Source organism: Echiichthys vipera, assembly GCF_963691815.1.
Source record: "Echiichthys vipera genome assembly, chromosome: 5".
Taxonomy (NCBI): domain Eukaryota; kingdom Metazoa; phylum Chordata; class Actinopteri; order Perciformes; family Trachinidae; genus Echiichthys; species Echiichthys vipera.
The window spans coordinates 24,519,898-24,534,177 of NC_139830.1; the positions used below are offsets into that span (position 1 = coordinate 24,519,898).

Here is a 14,280-nt window from a genome sequence, read left to right on the forward strand (position 1 = left end):
TTCATCTTCAACCGTTTGTCCCTGTCGGGGTCGCGAGGGCTGGAGCGCGTGTGTGTGTGTGTGTGTGTGTGTGTGTGTGTGTGTGTGTGTGTGTGTGTGTGTGTGTGTGTGTGTGTGTGTGTGTGTGTGTGTGTGTGTGTGTGTGTGTGTGTGTGTGTGTGTGTGTGTGTGTGTGTGTGTGTGTGTGTGTGTGTGTGTGTGTGTGTGTGTGTGTGTGTGTGTGTGTGTGTGTGTGTGTGTGTGTGTGTGTGTGTGTGTGTGTGTGTGTGTGTGTGTGTGTGTGTGTGTGTGATGTTTAAAAGCGACAGCTTGGCATCACAAATCACCTGTACATTTATCGAGTGGTAGTTTTGGCGATTGATGAATGCGTAATCATTACGGGATGGTGCCTTCAGACGCACATGAGTACAATCAATTGCTCCAACCACAATTTTTATTTTTTTTATTCGTTTTAAGAATCCGTTTTGATCTGTTCTTTATATGTGACTGCTTGTGCTTAATGACAGCTGAGGTTTGTTCATTATTTTCAGACAGATTTCGCTGTGCTGCACCGCAAATCCACAGGCTGAAATTTGCGTACACTCAGACCAGACGTGAGATTTGATCGTAGCTCCCGCTCACGTCCAAATTGATAAATGCCGAAGTTTGCCAGGAAATGGTCGCACGCACGTTTTTCTGCCGTACGTTCGTTTGATAAATGAGGGCCAGTATGTATTACAGTGAGAGAATAAGTAAGTGTTACATGTTCAGATAGAAACTTAATTATTTATTTTGTCGTTATTTCATAAAGGTTGTGTTTTTTTCTATTCATATTTACCTGTATTTCTCTCCTCAGAGCTGGATGAGGAAGCTCAGGCTCTGCAAGCACTGTTGAGTACCATCAGTACACCAGTGGTTAGTATTCATTTCTGCCTTCTTATTTTATTATTTTTCTTTTTCTCATTAATACAATTTGCATGGCTTTATGTGGCTCTATTAGCGCTGTGTTTATGAAAACACGTAATGATGCAAATGTGTGCATCATTAAACATTCTATTAACATCCATGATGAATTCTTGCTGACAGCTTGCTAATGGAGTTAGACCTGCTGACTAGCATCCATGTGGGGATTACTATTCCCCAAATGTGCCACCAAGCAACTATGCTAGCAGTTAGTAAAATGTTTAAGCTTTACTGTGAAACAAGTACTGATTTTGAACTAAACAACTGCAAAGCTCTCATGTCTTCATGGCACTATGCTCCATGGCTTGTACACAACAGTTTAGGGTACATATGATAACCTGGACTAGAAATAGTAAAGTCCTGTTTGTTTTATTCTCAGATATAACCTATGAAAACCCTAGTTTAATGGGGCATGTCGGACAGCAGCAAAATGGATAAATGAAGAATTGCTGTTTTAACAGCAGCTAGATGGGAATCAGTAGAACTAGAAATAGAATTTCCCTGACCTCATATAAGATGGGGTTTGTCATACACTGTTGCTAAGGTCTGGACTCCTTGTAAAAGTAGAAAAACAAGTCTATTGGAAAGATGATGGATACAATTAAGAGAGGATGTCTAATACAGGGAAGGTTCAGCTTCAGTGGAAAGTGGATTTTTTTCGTCCTGCCACACAGTCTTGTTAAAGGACAGAGAATCGAACCATGGGATCATGTGAAGGAGTAAGATCGGCCCCCAGGGAAGAGGGGAGGAGGGGGTACACACTTGACCTGATTGAGTTCTTCCACATATGATTCCACCCTGCAGTAAAGCTACGGCTATTTTTAAGTTTAGTCAAAACGGAATAAAAAATCTCAGCGTTGCACAACACATCCCGGCCAATTGCTGAAAACATTCTCCCTAAGTGGCATCAGCTTGAATATTTTAATCCCTGTGTCTTTTCTTCTATCAAACAAAGAAATTCCTGTGTTGGTTTTGGAAACAGTATTGAAAACTTGGTACAGGACTGATGATCAGACATGACCCTTTTTGAACTTTGGGTTTAGGGTTGAAAAGATTTAGGAAGGTGAATCTATTTGGAGATGTGGCAAGTGCCATAGTTAGAGGAATAAAAGCCTTCGTTCCATGTTTAGGCTTGATGTTTTTCTTTAGACTTGGTTGTGACCCATTAAACTTTCATATGATAGATGTCAGAAATCCAGGCCAGGGGAGCAGTGGCGAGCTGGGGTGCACCCACCAGACCAGAGAGTGAGAACGGCAGTGTGGAGGGCGACTGCAGCCCCCTGGAGCCCCTCAGCTACGAGGTCTCCATCTCTTTTAGCGGCAAAGATGGGAAGTACAAGAGCATGTACTGGTGAGCACTAGCAGCAAGATGCTACAAGGTTTAAAGACAACTGTTGTTGCTTTTACATGGCAGTTATTTGAAACAACACTAAAGATTTTTTTTTTTTTTGTTGTTGATACAGCGGGGAAGAACTAAGTGCTACTTTAGAAGACCTTCGACCAGCAACAGACTATCATGTCAGGTTGGCATAACCCTCTTGTGTTTGAACTACAGTGTTAATGCACCTAGGAACACTATGTAACCACTTTATTCGTTCTTCTTTCCTCAGGGTCCTGGCCATTTGTAACTGTTTACAGGGAAGCCCGTCGGAGGCTGTGAGCTTCACCACTTTAAGCTGTGAGCCGGAGGCTCCCAATGCTCCCAGGAAGGCCAGTGGGACCAAGAACACACTCGTACTCCAGTGGAAGGTAAAAACAAGTTGATGATTGATGGAGTTGGGATTTAAAACCACAGTTCTAGAGGTAGAGGACAATTAGCACTCACATCTATAGCTGTTTTTACATATATATCTATATCCGGGCAATGTCAGGAGAATCAGGTCCAGAGATACAGAGTTTTCCTTTCACACATGTAGCACACAACAGGAGATTCTCTGTCAGATGCGTTCACACTTACTGGAAATACTCCGTTTTGTTTAGACGAGGGGTGGCAGATGATGAGGATTACACTGGAGCCACTGAGCCGTCTCGTAATTTGGTCATAAACAACCGAGTCTCTTGCCGTTCCTTGAATTTGTCTGATGATTTTGGCATCAGCCCTTACCAAATATCGTCAGTTCTCCAGTCAGACGTTTTTGTTGCCATCTTTGTGTAAATCACCCTTCTTCATCATCCTCAGATGTTTGTTTTGTTCTGCTTTCATAAGTCCCAAAATAGAAAGGCCTTAACCCACCCACTCGCTCGCTGTGAATTCCCCAGGCACTAAACAGCTCTATTGACACACAGACTCGATCGAGGTTTACACAGTCTTTGTTCTACAGAGCTGGCAGGGTAAACCTCATTTTATGTCCGATCCAAGTCGTTCAGACATTTGCGTTCTCACATACATCTGGGTAATGTCTAGATCATTTCAGGGTTGCAGTGCATGGGTTTAAAGGGGCTTATGTGACAGAAGGCAAGAAACAGATTTACAAAACATTTAGACCAAGGTCTCTTTTGTGTACAGTAATAATACCTAGGTGTTGCAATAAAATGTGTTTAATTGGTAGCCGTAGCATCTTTAATATAGGTTTTGTGTATAAGAAGTGCCACACACATACTGTACCTGTACTCTTAAGTAGCCATATGGTAGGAGGAATTAGTTAATGACAATGATCCCCCTGTTAAAGCCCCCAAACTGGCTGTGTGAAAGAGAAAACCAATTCAGAAACAATCTCCCCTACCTCGACAGCCATTGCTGACACCCCCTTCAGTGTGGCACTTTACCTTCTGTGGCTTCATTAAAGTTGCTTAATTGCCGGCGGTAAAAGGTAGCGGTTACGCAGATGACCTCCCAGGTGTGAGTGTAAATGTGTGAGTTTAGCGAGGCACTTCAAGAACAGCCATGCATCCTCAGCAAACTTCACTAAATTAATTAAGCCATGGAAGAGTGTGCACACCTGGATGCACCGTATTTGTTATTAATAGGGTTGAAGAAGTCTTTGTAGTTAGAGGCATCAAATGGAAATGTGTTGGCACATGATTTTTGAATGATGGGTGGTGGGGCGTAAATTTTAGTTTGGCAATGAAATGCTATTGTTCTCACTCTGTGTGCATACGTTTGAAGTTAAATACATTATTGGGCATTGGTGTGTGTATTAGTAGTATGTGTATTTTATATATTTATCTGATTGAGATATGATAATCAAACCATGCATGGTTTGTCTACAGGCTCCATGTGACAACGGTTCCAAAATCCAAAACTACATTCTTCAATGGGACGAGGTAATTTTTCATTTATCAACACTGCGCTGCACTCGCATATTTGGTATGCCACTGAGATTTTGACTTGTTCATGAAACTCAAATGTTGTTGTCTGAAGGGGAAGGGCACTGGGATTTATGAACAGTGCTACTACGGACCTCAGAAGCAGTACAGAGTGACCAAGCTTTCACCAGCTTCAAGATACTCCTTCCGTCTTGCAGCTAAAAATGACATGGGTGTAAGGTAGGCACACAAGATTATATGCTTAATTATTTCCTGGATGGCACACTCCCTTTGTCCATGTTTATGTTACTGTTTCTTCCATTCACTGTCTCCATCTGTGTGTGCATGTGTGTCTCTCACGCTGTCTCTCCTGTCTCTTTCTCCCATTCTCTCCCATCCTCTGTCTCTCTCTGCCCTCCCCAGCGAGTTCAGTGAAGTGGTGGACCTGTTCACCTCATGCAGTGTGCCATTGCCACCCTTCCCTCCAGAGCTGGAGATGGCGGGGGTGACCTGGCTGTGTATGAAGTGGCAGAGGCCCACTAGCTCTCCAAAGGAGGATGACATCTACTATATTTTGGAGATGGATGAGGAAGGCTCGGTATGTCTGTCTCGTTTTAAATAGAAAAATCTGGTCATTTGAGAACCAAACACAAAAATGATTTTGAAAAATGTTCTGTAAAATATTACTCGTATTGTTTTTTACTCTATGTAAGCCGCTGCAGTTACAATTATATTCATATAATAATACACATATGTTTCCTGGTTGATGTGCATCCTCGATTAGCTACTTCATGTGCTCAGCTAACAGGAAAAATCTAATTCACCTCTTTCAACACTCTCAAAGGATTTTCTCTAAAAGTTACATGACATTATAGCAACTGTCACCTATGTGTGCAGCACCTCGAGCACCTACCTGCAGATATAGTGCCTGCCAGGGAAAACACCAAAAAAGTTTCCCATACCCAGTAGCTGTTTGTATCCTGCAGACCACTCTGTCCTCTGTGCTACAATGGTTATCTTGTTAGTCATCGCTCACCTGGTTCTTTTCTCTCTCCATTTGTCATTTATCTTTGTCCCAGGGGTATGGCTTCCAGCCAAGCTACGACGGCGACGAGCTCTCCTGCACTGTCAGGAATCTCCACAGGAGTACCAAGTACAAGTTCAGGGTAAGGGAGTCCTGTGATGTTTGCAGTCAGAGCTGGTGATCTACAAGTTAAATTTAGGCTGCAGTGGAGTGTGTATATGAAGAGGGGACAAGCTCAGGCGGCGGCGAGGGGGGGCTAGGCCCACAGTGGCCCTATGACTCATCTATTTGCAGCAGGGCGGTGGGCAACTGACAGCATAAACAGGAGAATCTACTGCTCATCACATGCAAGGCACCAGTGAGAGGCATAGCATAGCAGATCATTTGAGCTACTGTGGCTTTTAGGCCAGCGGTAACAAAGCACCCCCCCCATTACTCCATCTCTCAATCTGACATTCTCTTGGCAGTTTCACTATTTACTAAATGACTCTGATGAGTCAAAGGTGAGCATCCTTCACCTGTTACAGACAGAGACCATTGCAACAAGGACATGTGATGCTCCTAATTGTGGTAGTCCAGTGAGAAAAGATGGCTTAGCTTAAGAGATGAATTAACAACAGTAAATTGAAGGCCTACGTTGTATCAATAGGTCCAGTTAGTATAAAAATATCCAAACATCTCTTGCATTCTTCCCACCTCAATTTGTTTTAGATAGATTGATTCAATATATATGTTCTTATTTTTTTAAAGCCATACTATGCAGGATTTGTCAGTTGCTGTTTATAAATAGAGAGCGAGAGAAAAGAGGAAGTGGCGTTAGCAAAAGCAAAGCGGTCATTCATTCAGGGCACATAGAGACAAACAGAGACCATTCACAACTACTGGCAATTAAGAGTCATCAATTGACGTGCACGTCTTTGGACTGGGGGAGGAAGCTGTAGAACCCGGAGAGAACCCACGCAGACACGGGGAGAAAATGCAAACTCCACACAGAAGGGCCCCAGCTAGGATTCGACCAGGAACCCTCTTGCTGTGAGGCGACAATGCTAACCACCACACTACCGTGCCACCCAAAAGCAAAGCGGTGAATCAGAGAAATAAAATGGTGTGTGTGTGTGTGTGTGTGTGTGTGTGTGTGTGTGTGTGTGTGTGTGTGTGTGTGTGTGTGTGTGTGTGTGTGTGTGTGTGTGTGTGTGTGTGTGTGTGTGTGTGTGTGTGTGTGTGTGTGTGTGTGTGTGTGTGTGTGTGTGTGTGTGTGTGTGTGTGTGTGTGTGTGTGTGTGTGTGTGTGTGTGTGTGTGTGTGTGTGTGTGTGTGTGTGTGTGTGTGTGTGTGTGTGTGTGTGTGTGTGTGTGTGTGTGTGTGTGTGTGTGTGTGTGTGTGTGTGTGTGTGTGTTGGGGTGTGTTGGGGTGTGTTGGGGTGTGTTGGGGTGTGTTGGGGTGTGTTGGGGGTGTGTGGTGTGTGTGTGGTGTGTGCGTGCGTCAGCTACATGGCCTGATCACTACAAGTCTCAAGTTCACTTCCTGCACGCTCTTATTGTTCTGGCAGCTACACACCCACTGTCCAGAAATGTTCCGGTCCCAAACATAGCAAATTGAGAAGAAAATATATGCAGGGGGAAGGGTCTCATAGTGCATCATAAATGATGATTGAGAGGGATTAGTTTTGTATGGGTCATTGTTTTTAGGAAGATCCTACTAATTGTGCCTTTCAATCATTTGATCTTTTTTTTGTCAATTTTGTGTCAGAACTTGTGACAGTTTGGCATGGGATCTATTCAAAATAGATTTGTAAAGGTGTTGAACATCTTAAAATTGGCTTTGTGAAGGCTGCAGATAGCCTTTGTGTAATGTGTGCAATCAGAATTTGACTTGCGAGGCACAATGCACCTCATGACGTATCAATTTACACCCCTCCTGATACAAACTCAAAACATGCAATACAGGGACAACACATGGATTTTATTGTGCAACCCTGTGTTGTACATTGGCAATAAATGAACCCAGAGCCTTATACAATTTAAAGCAGTTTATAGTAAATAATAACATTATTATTAAATAAATGCTGTTTAAAGCAGAATTAAAAACCTAGTGTATTTTTTGTATAAAACCTTTCGTATTCAAATAAATTAAATCAGTTTGTAAAGAAAGAAAAAAGAAAACATTCCTTTATTAGTCCCACAAGGAGAAATTATTTTTCACTCTTATGTTACACACAGGCCCAATATACACACATGCACAGGAGCCATACACGCATTCAACGGAGAGATATCAAAGCGAGGGGGGCTGCCCCATGGAATCGCACCCAGAGCAGTTGGCAGTTTAGTGCCTTGCTCAAGGGCACCCGGCAGTGCCCAGGAGATAAACTGGCTACCAGTCCAGTACTTGGTCCATATGGGTTTGTGAACCATCAACCCTTCTATACCCAAGTCCCTATGGACTGAGCTACTGCCGCCCCAAAATGTCTACTCATATTCTTTATTAAGGAAAAATAACATTATTTTGGAATATTTTTTTTTGTGCCCCCAATGTCTAAAGTTTTTAACTTAGGAGTGTGCTCTTTGGGGAAAAAGTTAGCATCAAGCCCTAGCTTGAAAAAATATTAAACATTACTATAAGGTTAGTAATGGTCTATATTTTGTATTGCCAGTGTGTAGCCTCTGTGCTGTGCAGGATACTGACAGAAAGGCATTATTTTCCACAAACCAATTTTGTACTTCCAGACCTATCTCCACAGCAAGGTGGACTATAGTCTGGCTATACTCGCTTATCGTTCTGGTATAAAGGGAAAAAACACTCTGGCTTGTTTGCATTCCTTCAAACCAATCACACTGGTCTTGGGCACCGATAAGCCAATGGCACCCTTGCATAATAGATAGCGGAAGTTGCCTGACATCCGGCATGTGACAGAGCACCAGATGTCTGGCTTTATCCCATAGCTGTACATCCAGTGAGCCAGACTATCCCCAAACAAACCACCATATGCCATAATGATAGAAATGTTCATTAGTCACTCTCAAGAGTCCCTCCCTCCTTCAATTCCAATTATCCAGCTGCGCAGTGTGAGGGGAGGCTGGGTGCTGTGCAGGTTTGTCTTTTTCTTACAATAAATTGATGAGCTGTATTCGGCAGGCTCAAAGAGATTTCCATAATATTGTATATGTGCGGAACTGAAATTCATCTGGCAAAATTCACATTTTTGATAATATGGTATTTGTCTATGGCCATTTTGTTTCAGCAGAGAGTGCTCTCTCTCACAGATTCCCCCATTACCCTCCTGAGTCTAATCAGTGCTTGTCATCAGGAAACATAATGACTTTTATACACTTGCACCTCACTGATCATCTACAGTATGCAAAGAGAGGCCAATATTCTAACTGATGAATAATAAGACTATTCACTGCCTGTATGTATGCACTTTCTCCAGGTGGCAGCATACAACTCTGAGGGGAAGAGTAACCCCAGCCCGGTGGTCGAGTTCATCACAAACCCAGACAGACCCAGCAGTCCCTGTAGGCCTGTCATCAGAGGAAGAGTCCTACCTAACAGCTTCAAGATGGCCTGGGGTGAGCATTTCCTGCCAATTGCCCTTTATTTCCCTCGGGATAAATAAAGCTTCTTGAATCTTGAACCTTGAATCTTTACCTAATCAAAACTACTCAGCCTTACATGTAGTTATCAGCCTAGGAAGGCCAGATTACAATTTCATATATGGTCAGGCAGAGCTCAATGAGAAAAGTGAATCTGCTAGAGACAGGTGACACTCCAAGTAGTCTGCAGATGACTGACAGTTCTTTCCTTCATTCAGACATCTGCATGAATCTTTTCTACACCTGACTGGACAAAGACATCACTCACTGCTGTATTTGGTCTCTGCTTCCAGTTTTCAAAATGAAAAAGAAAAAAAACATGTCTGCAACTCTGAAAACATTGTCAAATATCTGTTTTTCCACCAAATTAGTTTCTGGGGAAATTTGAGGAGTGAAAAAGGCCACAGTGTTGGCAAGTAGTGCTTCATCTGAATTTACATTTCTTAGGTATAATACTTGTTAAGGAGTTTTGGCAGCAAGGTCCTCTATCTCCCCAAAATTTCATAGTGTTGATTTGCTTCATTACAGGTAACTGCAGTGGTTCAATTCTCAGGTAGATTTCGACACATGGCATTAGTGAAAACTGAGTTTGCTGGCATTGCCTCACTGAAGCAGTTGGTTACTGCAGTTCGATAATGATCAAATTGATTAATTTGTTTATTTTTTTGCAATCTAGAGCCTCCAAAAGATAGTGGGGGAGCAGAAGTCACAAAGTATGTTTTGGAGCTGTCTGAGGGCTTAAGCGGTAAGTTGCAATGGTGACAATAGAAATATATACATTTTATTTGAACATGATGATATAGACATTGAAAACATTTATTTATTTAAATAAGTTAAATGTATTTGCAATGCCCTTGTAATTAGGCCTGTCATGGGAGTTGGTGTACTCGGGGCCAGCTATGGAACACGTGTGTGAAGGCCTGAAGCCCGGCTGCTCCTACCAGACTCGAGTTTACTGCATGAGCGAGGGGGGGCAGAGCCCGGTGAGTCATTCAGCATCAGCACACGTGCACACACAGTTGCACACACAGCCTTGTGTTTTGCCTCAGGAATTCTAAAAGTTTGCTAATCAGTCACAACTATATAACAAATTTGCACCTGATTTTTTTCAATTGATGTAAAAAGACAAGGTCCATCAGTACTTTAGAAATTTAAATCTGTGACCCAGATATAATTACCTACACAGCTTTTATCTAACTTATTAAATCAATTCTGCGTGGACTAGGGCTGCCACTAATAACTATTTTTCTATCGATTAGTTTATCGACTATTTTATCGATATCAGTTAATCTAACATAGATTGTTTAATCTATGTTCATTTTATTCATTCGTTGAAACGCGAGATTAGGAGATATAAATGATAGAGAATGATGGCAATTTTAATAACGTCGCTCATCAGCACCGCTGCTGCAAACTGAATATAAGAGAAATGCTCACAGAAATGTATCTAAACGTTTTAGAAAAAGTAAAAAAAAAAAAAAAAAAATGCATCTACCTAAAATATTGAATGTCATTGATTATTACAACGAATCCCAGCAGCCCTAGTTTTGCCTGCATCTGCCGTGGCACTGGTCTTCCTTGGGAGTGCGAAAGGGGGGTGTCATCTTTTATATTATGCTCCCTTTTCCCCAGGCCTGGCGTGACACTCATTACACAGCATTGTTGATTACTCAATTCTGATAGGGCAATTACGGCATTCTGTGGTGTTTTATTTCTGAATAGCGGACCACTGCTATTTATAACAGGCCGTTGCTATGGACGCAGTTCTGATCTGGAGGACCACGTCCATCAATCCGCAGAAAGAAGTCTGATAAAGTTAATGTCAGCTGTAGCAACAAAAAGGTTAGCTTTCTGCTGCGTAATAAGCAGGATAATGATTCATGTCCTGCATCATCCTATCGGGCTCCATTCCCAATGATGACCAGCTCGCTCTACATTATCCTTTACTTAAGATTACAAAACAGGATCTCTCCGTATAAAAAGACAATATGTAAACAGACACTCAACCTATCGGCTCCTGCAGTCCACAACAATGTAGCCGTACAATGTATAAAACGGTATAAAAACTGATTATTGTGAAATGTTTTTCTATATACATATACTGTAATTGTTAGGGCAGGCAGACATAAATCTCACCACACCCCATTGTTGATCTGATCAATTTTACATGAATTATTCTAGATATGCACTCTATTTCTGGTGAGTTTTAATAGGAAATTTTCATTCAGCCAGTGTCTTATGTTGGGAGATTAGACTATGTTTCCTGGTGTGTAAGAACAAGACAAAGCCCGCTAATCGATTAACCCTCCCTGCATGTGTCGGAGGATGTTTTTCTTAATTAGTTCAGTTCACAGACACTCTTCATTAATTTCTTCATCAGCTGTTAGTGCATGCATTTATTCATGATGGAGCTTTTAAAGAAACACGACTCATGGTGGTGAGATCCTGCCTTTGGTGCAGCGCGATGAGACATAACACTCACATGTTCGCCTTTTGTCAGAAGTTGGGACAAAAGGCAAACATGTTTTTTCGCTCACCACACAATCTGTCTAACTTTATCCACGGCTTTGTAAGGAATACAGCGTATTTTCTCTGTATGCTGGTTCACCTTGAAAGATGCATTCACATTGGTCTCCTTTTTGGTCTGTTGTAGCCTGAATCCGTCCGATAAGCTGGTGAAAGTGACCATTTGTATGCACTCTGTTTTGAGTTGTGTTGGAGAGAAAGAGAGGAGGGGGATGAGAACTTCAATTTGTTATTTTCTCTTGGTTTTAATTGGTGTGTTGTCTTCCCTTGCAAGCTGTCGGAGACCCTGCAGGTCCAGACTCCCGCAGTGCCCCCAGGGCCCTGCCAGCCCCCTCGGCTGGTGGGCAAGCCCAAAGCCAGGGAGGTGCAACTGCGCTGGGGTGAGTCATTCCTCTCCAATTCAGAGCTGTGTGGGATGTATTCTAGCTTCTGTTGATGCATTTATTTGTCGAGCAAACTACCTCAAAGCAGTGAGCTTTGATGATGCAGTTTGTATTATTCTTCTGTTTGTACATTTACATGTACTTTGTGTGTATTCTGTATTATTTTTTTCTTGGAAAACCCCTTTTAAAGTATATTGATTTATAAACATTGGCTGCACAAATTTTCTAGGTCCCCCTCAGGTAGACGGAGGCAGCCAAGTGTCCTGCTACAGTGTAGAAGTGTGTGGGCCGCAGTCTGAGGAGAGCAGGGAGGTTTACCAGGGTCCAGAGCTGGACTGCTCTGTGGGAGGCTTAATGCCTGGCAAAACCTACAGCTTCCGGCTCAAGGCAGCAAACAAGGCTGGGGTGAGAATGACTGTCAAATCGGATCTAACAATAAGAAAAGAAGGGATTGTTTTTTTTCTTCTTCTGCTGTTTTCAACCCTCTCACTGAATCTGGTTTAAAAAGCTTAATTTCTTTGTTTCTTTATTAACCTTGTTTTTGTTGTTTTTGTGCGGATAGTTTGGACCTTTATCGGATCGCTGCGAGGTCACAACCGGCCCCGGGGCCCCTGAGCAGTGCAAGGCTCCTTCCACCACATGCAAATCCCCCAGCTGTGTTGTTGTGAGCTGGGAGGTAAGACTAGCACCACATAAATTCTAATATCACATGGATGATGCATCATTCTTAGGATGTATCGGAAAACTTGCGTACAGCTGCATGTGTGTGTCATCACAAGTGCTGTTGGACATTCTCATTGGTGTTTGTCTTCCAGGCCCCTCCTTGCAACGGAGCTCAGGTGACAGAGTTCCGTGTAGAGTGGGGAGCTGTTGAGGGTAGCATGCAGGTGTGTTACAGTGGACCAGGGCTCAGCCACGAAATGAAGGGGCTGCTGCCTGCAACCAACTACTTCTGTCGGGTTCAGGTAAGCACTAATAAACGCTTTGTTTATTTTATGAAGGCTTTTTATAGGAATTGTATCTGCTCCCACTGTTTAAAAGACACCATACAATAGAATCAGATTGCACATAAAAAACTCTGATTATTTTTGTGAAGACTGAAGAATCAAGGGGGCTCCCAATAAAATTAAGAAATTAAGAATTTCACAATAATTTGATTAGTACAGGTTATCTCGATCAATTTGCTTGACTTCGTTCTCAACATCATTCAATGGAGATAGATTTGTTATTTTTCCTAAGAATGTATCTTGTTTTCTTTTGTTGGGAAACAAAGGTGAGAAAAAGCTCGACACACCTTGTACTCTCCAACCTTTTCTCTCTGTCTGTGCCATTGTGGCTAAATGGATAAAATGTGATTCAAACACTGCCAGAGTCTGGAGTTCAATCAATTCTAAGGCATGACGATGTTTGAGAAACCCTCAGTTTAACTATGTGGATTGTTGCTAGTCCTGTGCTGAGTAGGAAATATCTGATAAGATAAGATCTGGAGGTAAGAGACGAGTTCTAAATCTCCAGATTCTTTCTTTGTGGGTTTTGGTAGTTGTCGATTTGGGACAATTGTGAACTGAATTTCACATCTGTGCAATGTGAGTAAGTTTTAATTTATGAAGCAACTGCAAAAGGGAAGATGATGGGTTTCTTTTAGGAGTTACTGTATTGGTAGGGCAGCCGTTTGATTGTATGTGCTTGCCTGTGATGATTGACTAACTAGTGGTTGCTAAGAGCTTGATTACGTTTGGTTCACTAGAAATTTCATCATGACAAATGACGAAAAAGCAGCAAGTTAGGCCTTGTCTCTGTTGTACTGAATGCATGTTTAGAATGTGACCAATGAATCAAGCGTTTGTGTTAAAGAAGAAACAGATTCTGGCATTAAGACATATGGCTTTGGTCTTTAGGCTAAAATCTCAGACCACGATGCCATTATTGGTCCATAGTACAGGCAGAACTCATGGTCAAAACCAGACTTTCACCATAAAACATACCCATATTGTCCTATTTTTACATATGTCACTGTATATATCTTTTACTTTATGGTTTTGCTATATAATAAAAACAATATACTTGTTAGGACTTGTTGAAACCCTTAGCAGTTATGTTTACATTGGAATGCCACCTTGTGGTCGAACACAGACATTGCAAGTTTCCTGTCACGTCACAACAGTGAGAGTTGACGTTTAATTTAATCAACTGTCTCTTTTGTCTTGCTGTTTTGCAGGCTGTGAATGGGGCTGGCGTGGGGCCTTTCAGTGAGGCAGTGTTGTGCCAGACCCCCTGCTCCGTGCCTGCAGCTGTCAACAACATCTACGCGCTGAAGGAGTCCGATCTGCAAAAGTACGAGACTCCAGTGAACGCAGATGAAGACAATGAAGATGAGGATGGCATTTCACGGCCGCTACCGCTCTACTCTCCGTCCACCTGCCTGGGCATTAGCTGGGATCCCCCATGTGATCACGGCTCTGAGATCACGTCCTACCTGATCGACCTTGGAGAGCGCCAGCCCATTGTTGTTGGTCCTGTCACCAAACAAATCATGCAGCATCTGCAGCCTGACACCAGCTACAGGTTGG

At 42.5% G+C, this 14,280-nt stretch overlaps 1 protein-coding gene across 2 annotated transcripts in view; it reads left to right on the top strand.

The window, feature by feature from the left end:
* The window catches only part of fndc3a (fibronectin type III domain containing 3A), a 53,791-nt gene that overhangs the window by 32,791 nt on the left and 6,720 nt on the right, over positions 1–14,280 (top strand). For both annotated transcript variants that reach the window (XM_083914584.1, XM_083914585.1), the window contains 16 exons: positions 836–894; positions 2,127–2,293; positions 2,406–2,465; positions 2,553–2,691; positions 4,153–4,206; positions 4,304–4,428; positions 4,612–4,786; positions 5,268–5,354; positions 8,639–8,777; positions 9,478–9,546; positions 9,666–9,784; positions 11,602–11,707; positions 11,940–12,115; positions 12,273–12,386; positions 12,526–12,675; positions 13,929–14,275. In XM_083914584.1, the coding sequence (XP_083770710.1) occupies positions 836–894; positions 2,127–2,293; positions 2,406–2,465; positions 2,553–2,691; positions 4,153–4,206; positions 4,304–4,428; positions 4,612–4,786; positions 5,268–5,354; positions 8,639–8,777; positions 9,478–9,546; positions 9,666–9,784; positions 11,602–11,707; positions 11,940–12,115; positions 12,273–12,386; positions 12,526–12,675; positions 13,929–14,275 (2,086 nt within the window). The remainder of the gene's footprint in view (positions 1–835; positions 895–2,126; positions 2,294–2,405; positions 2,466–2,552; positions 2,692–4,152; positions 4,207–4,303; positions 4,429–4,611; positions 4,787–5,267; positions 5,355–8,638; positions 8,778–9,477; positions 9,547–9,665; positions 9,785–11,601; positions 11,708–11,939; positions 12,116–12,272; positions 12,387–12,525; positions 12,676–13,928; positions 14,276–14,280) is intronic.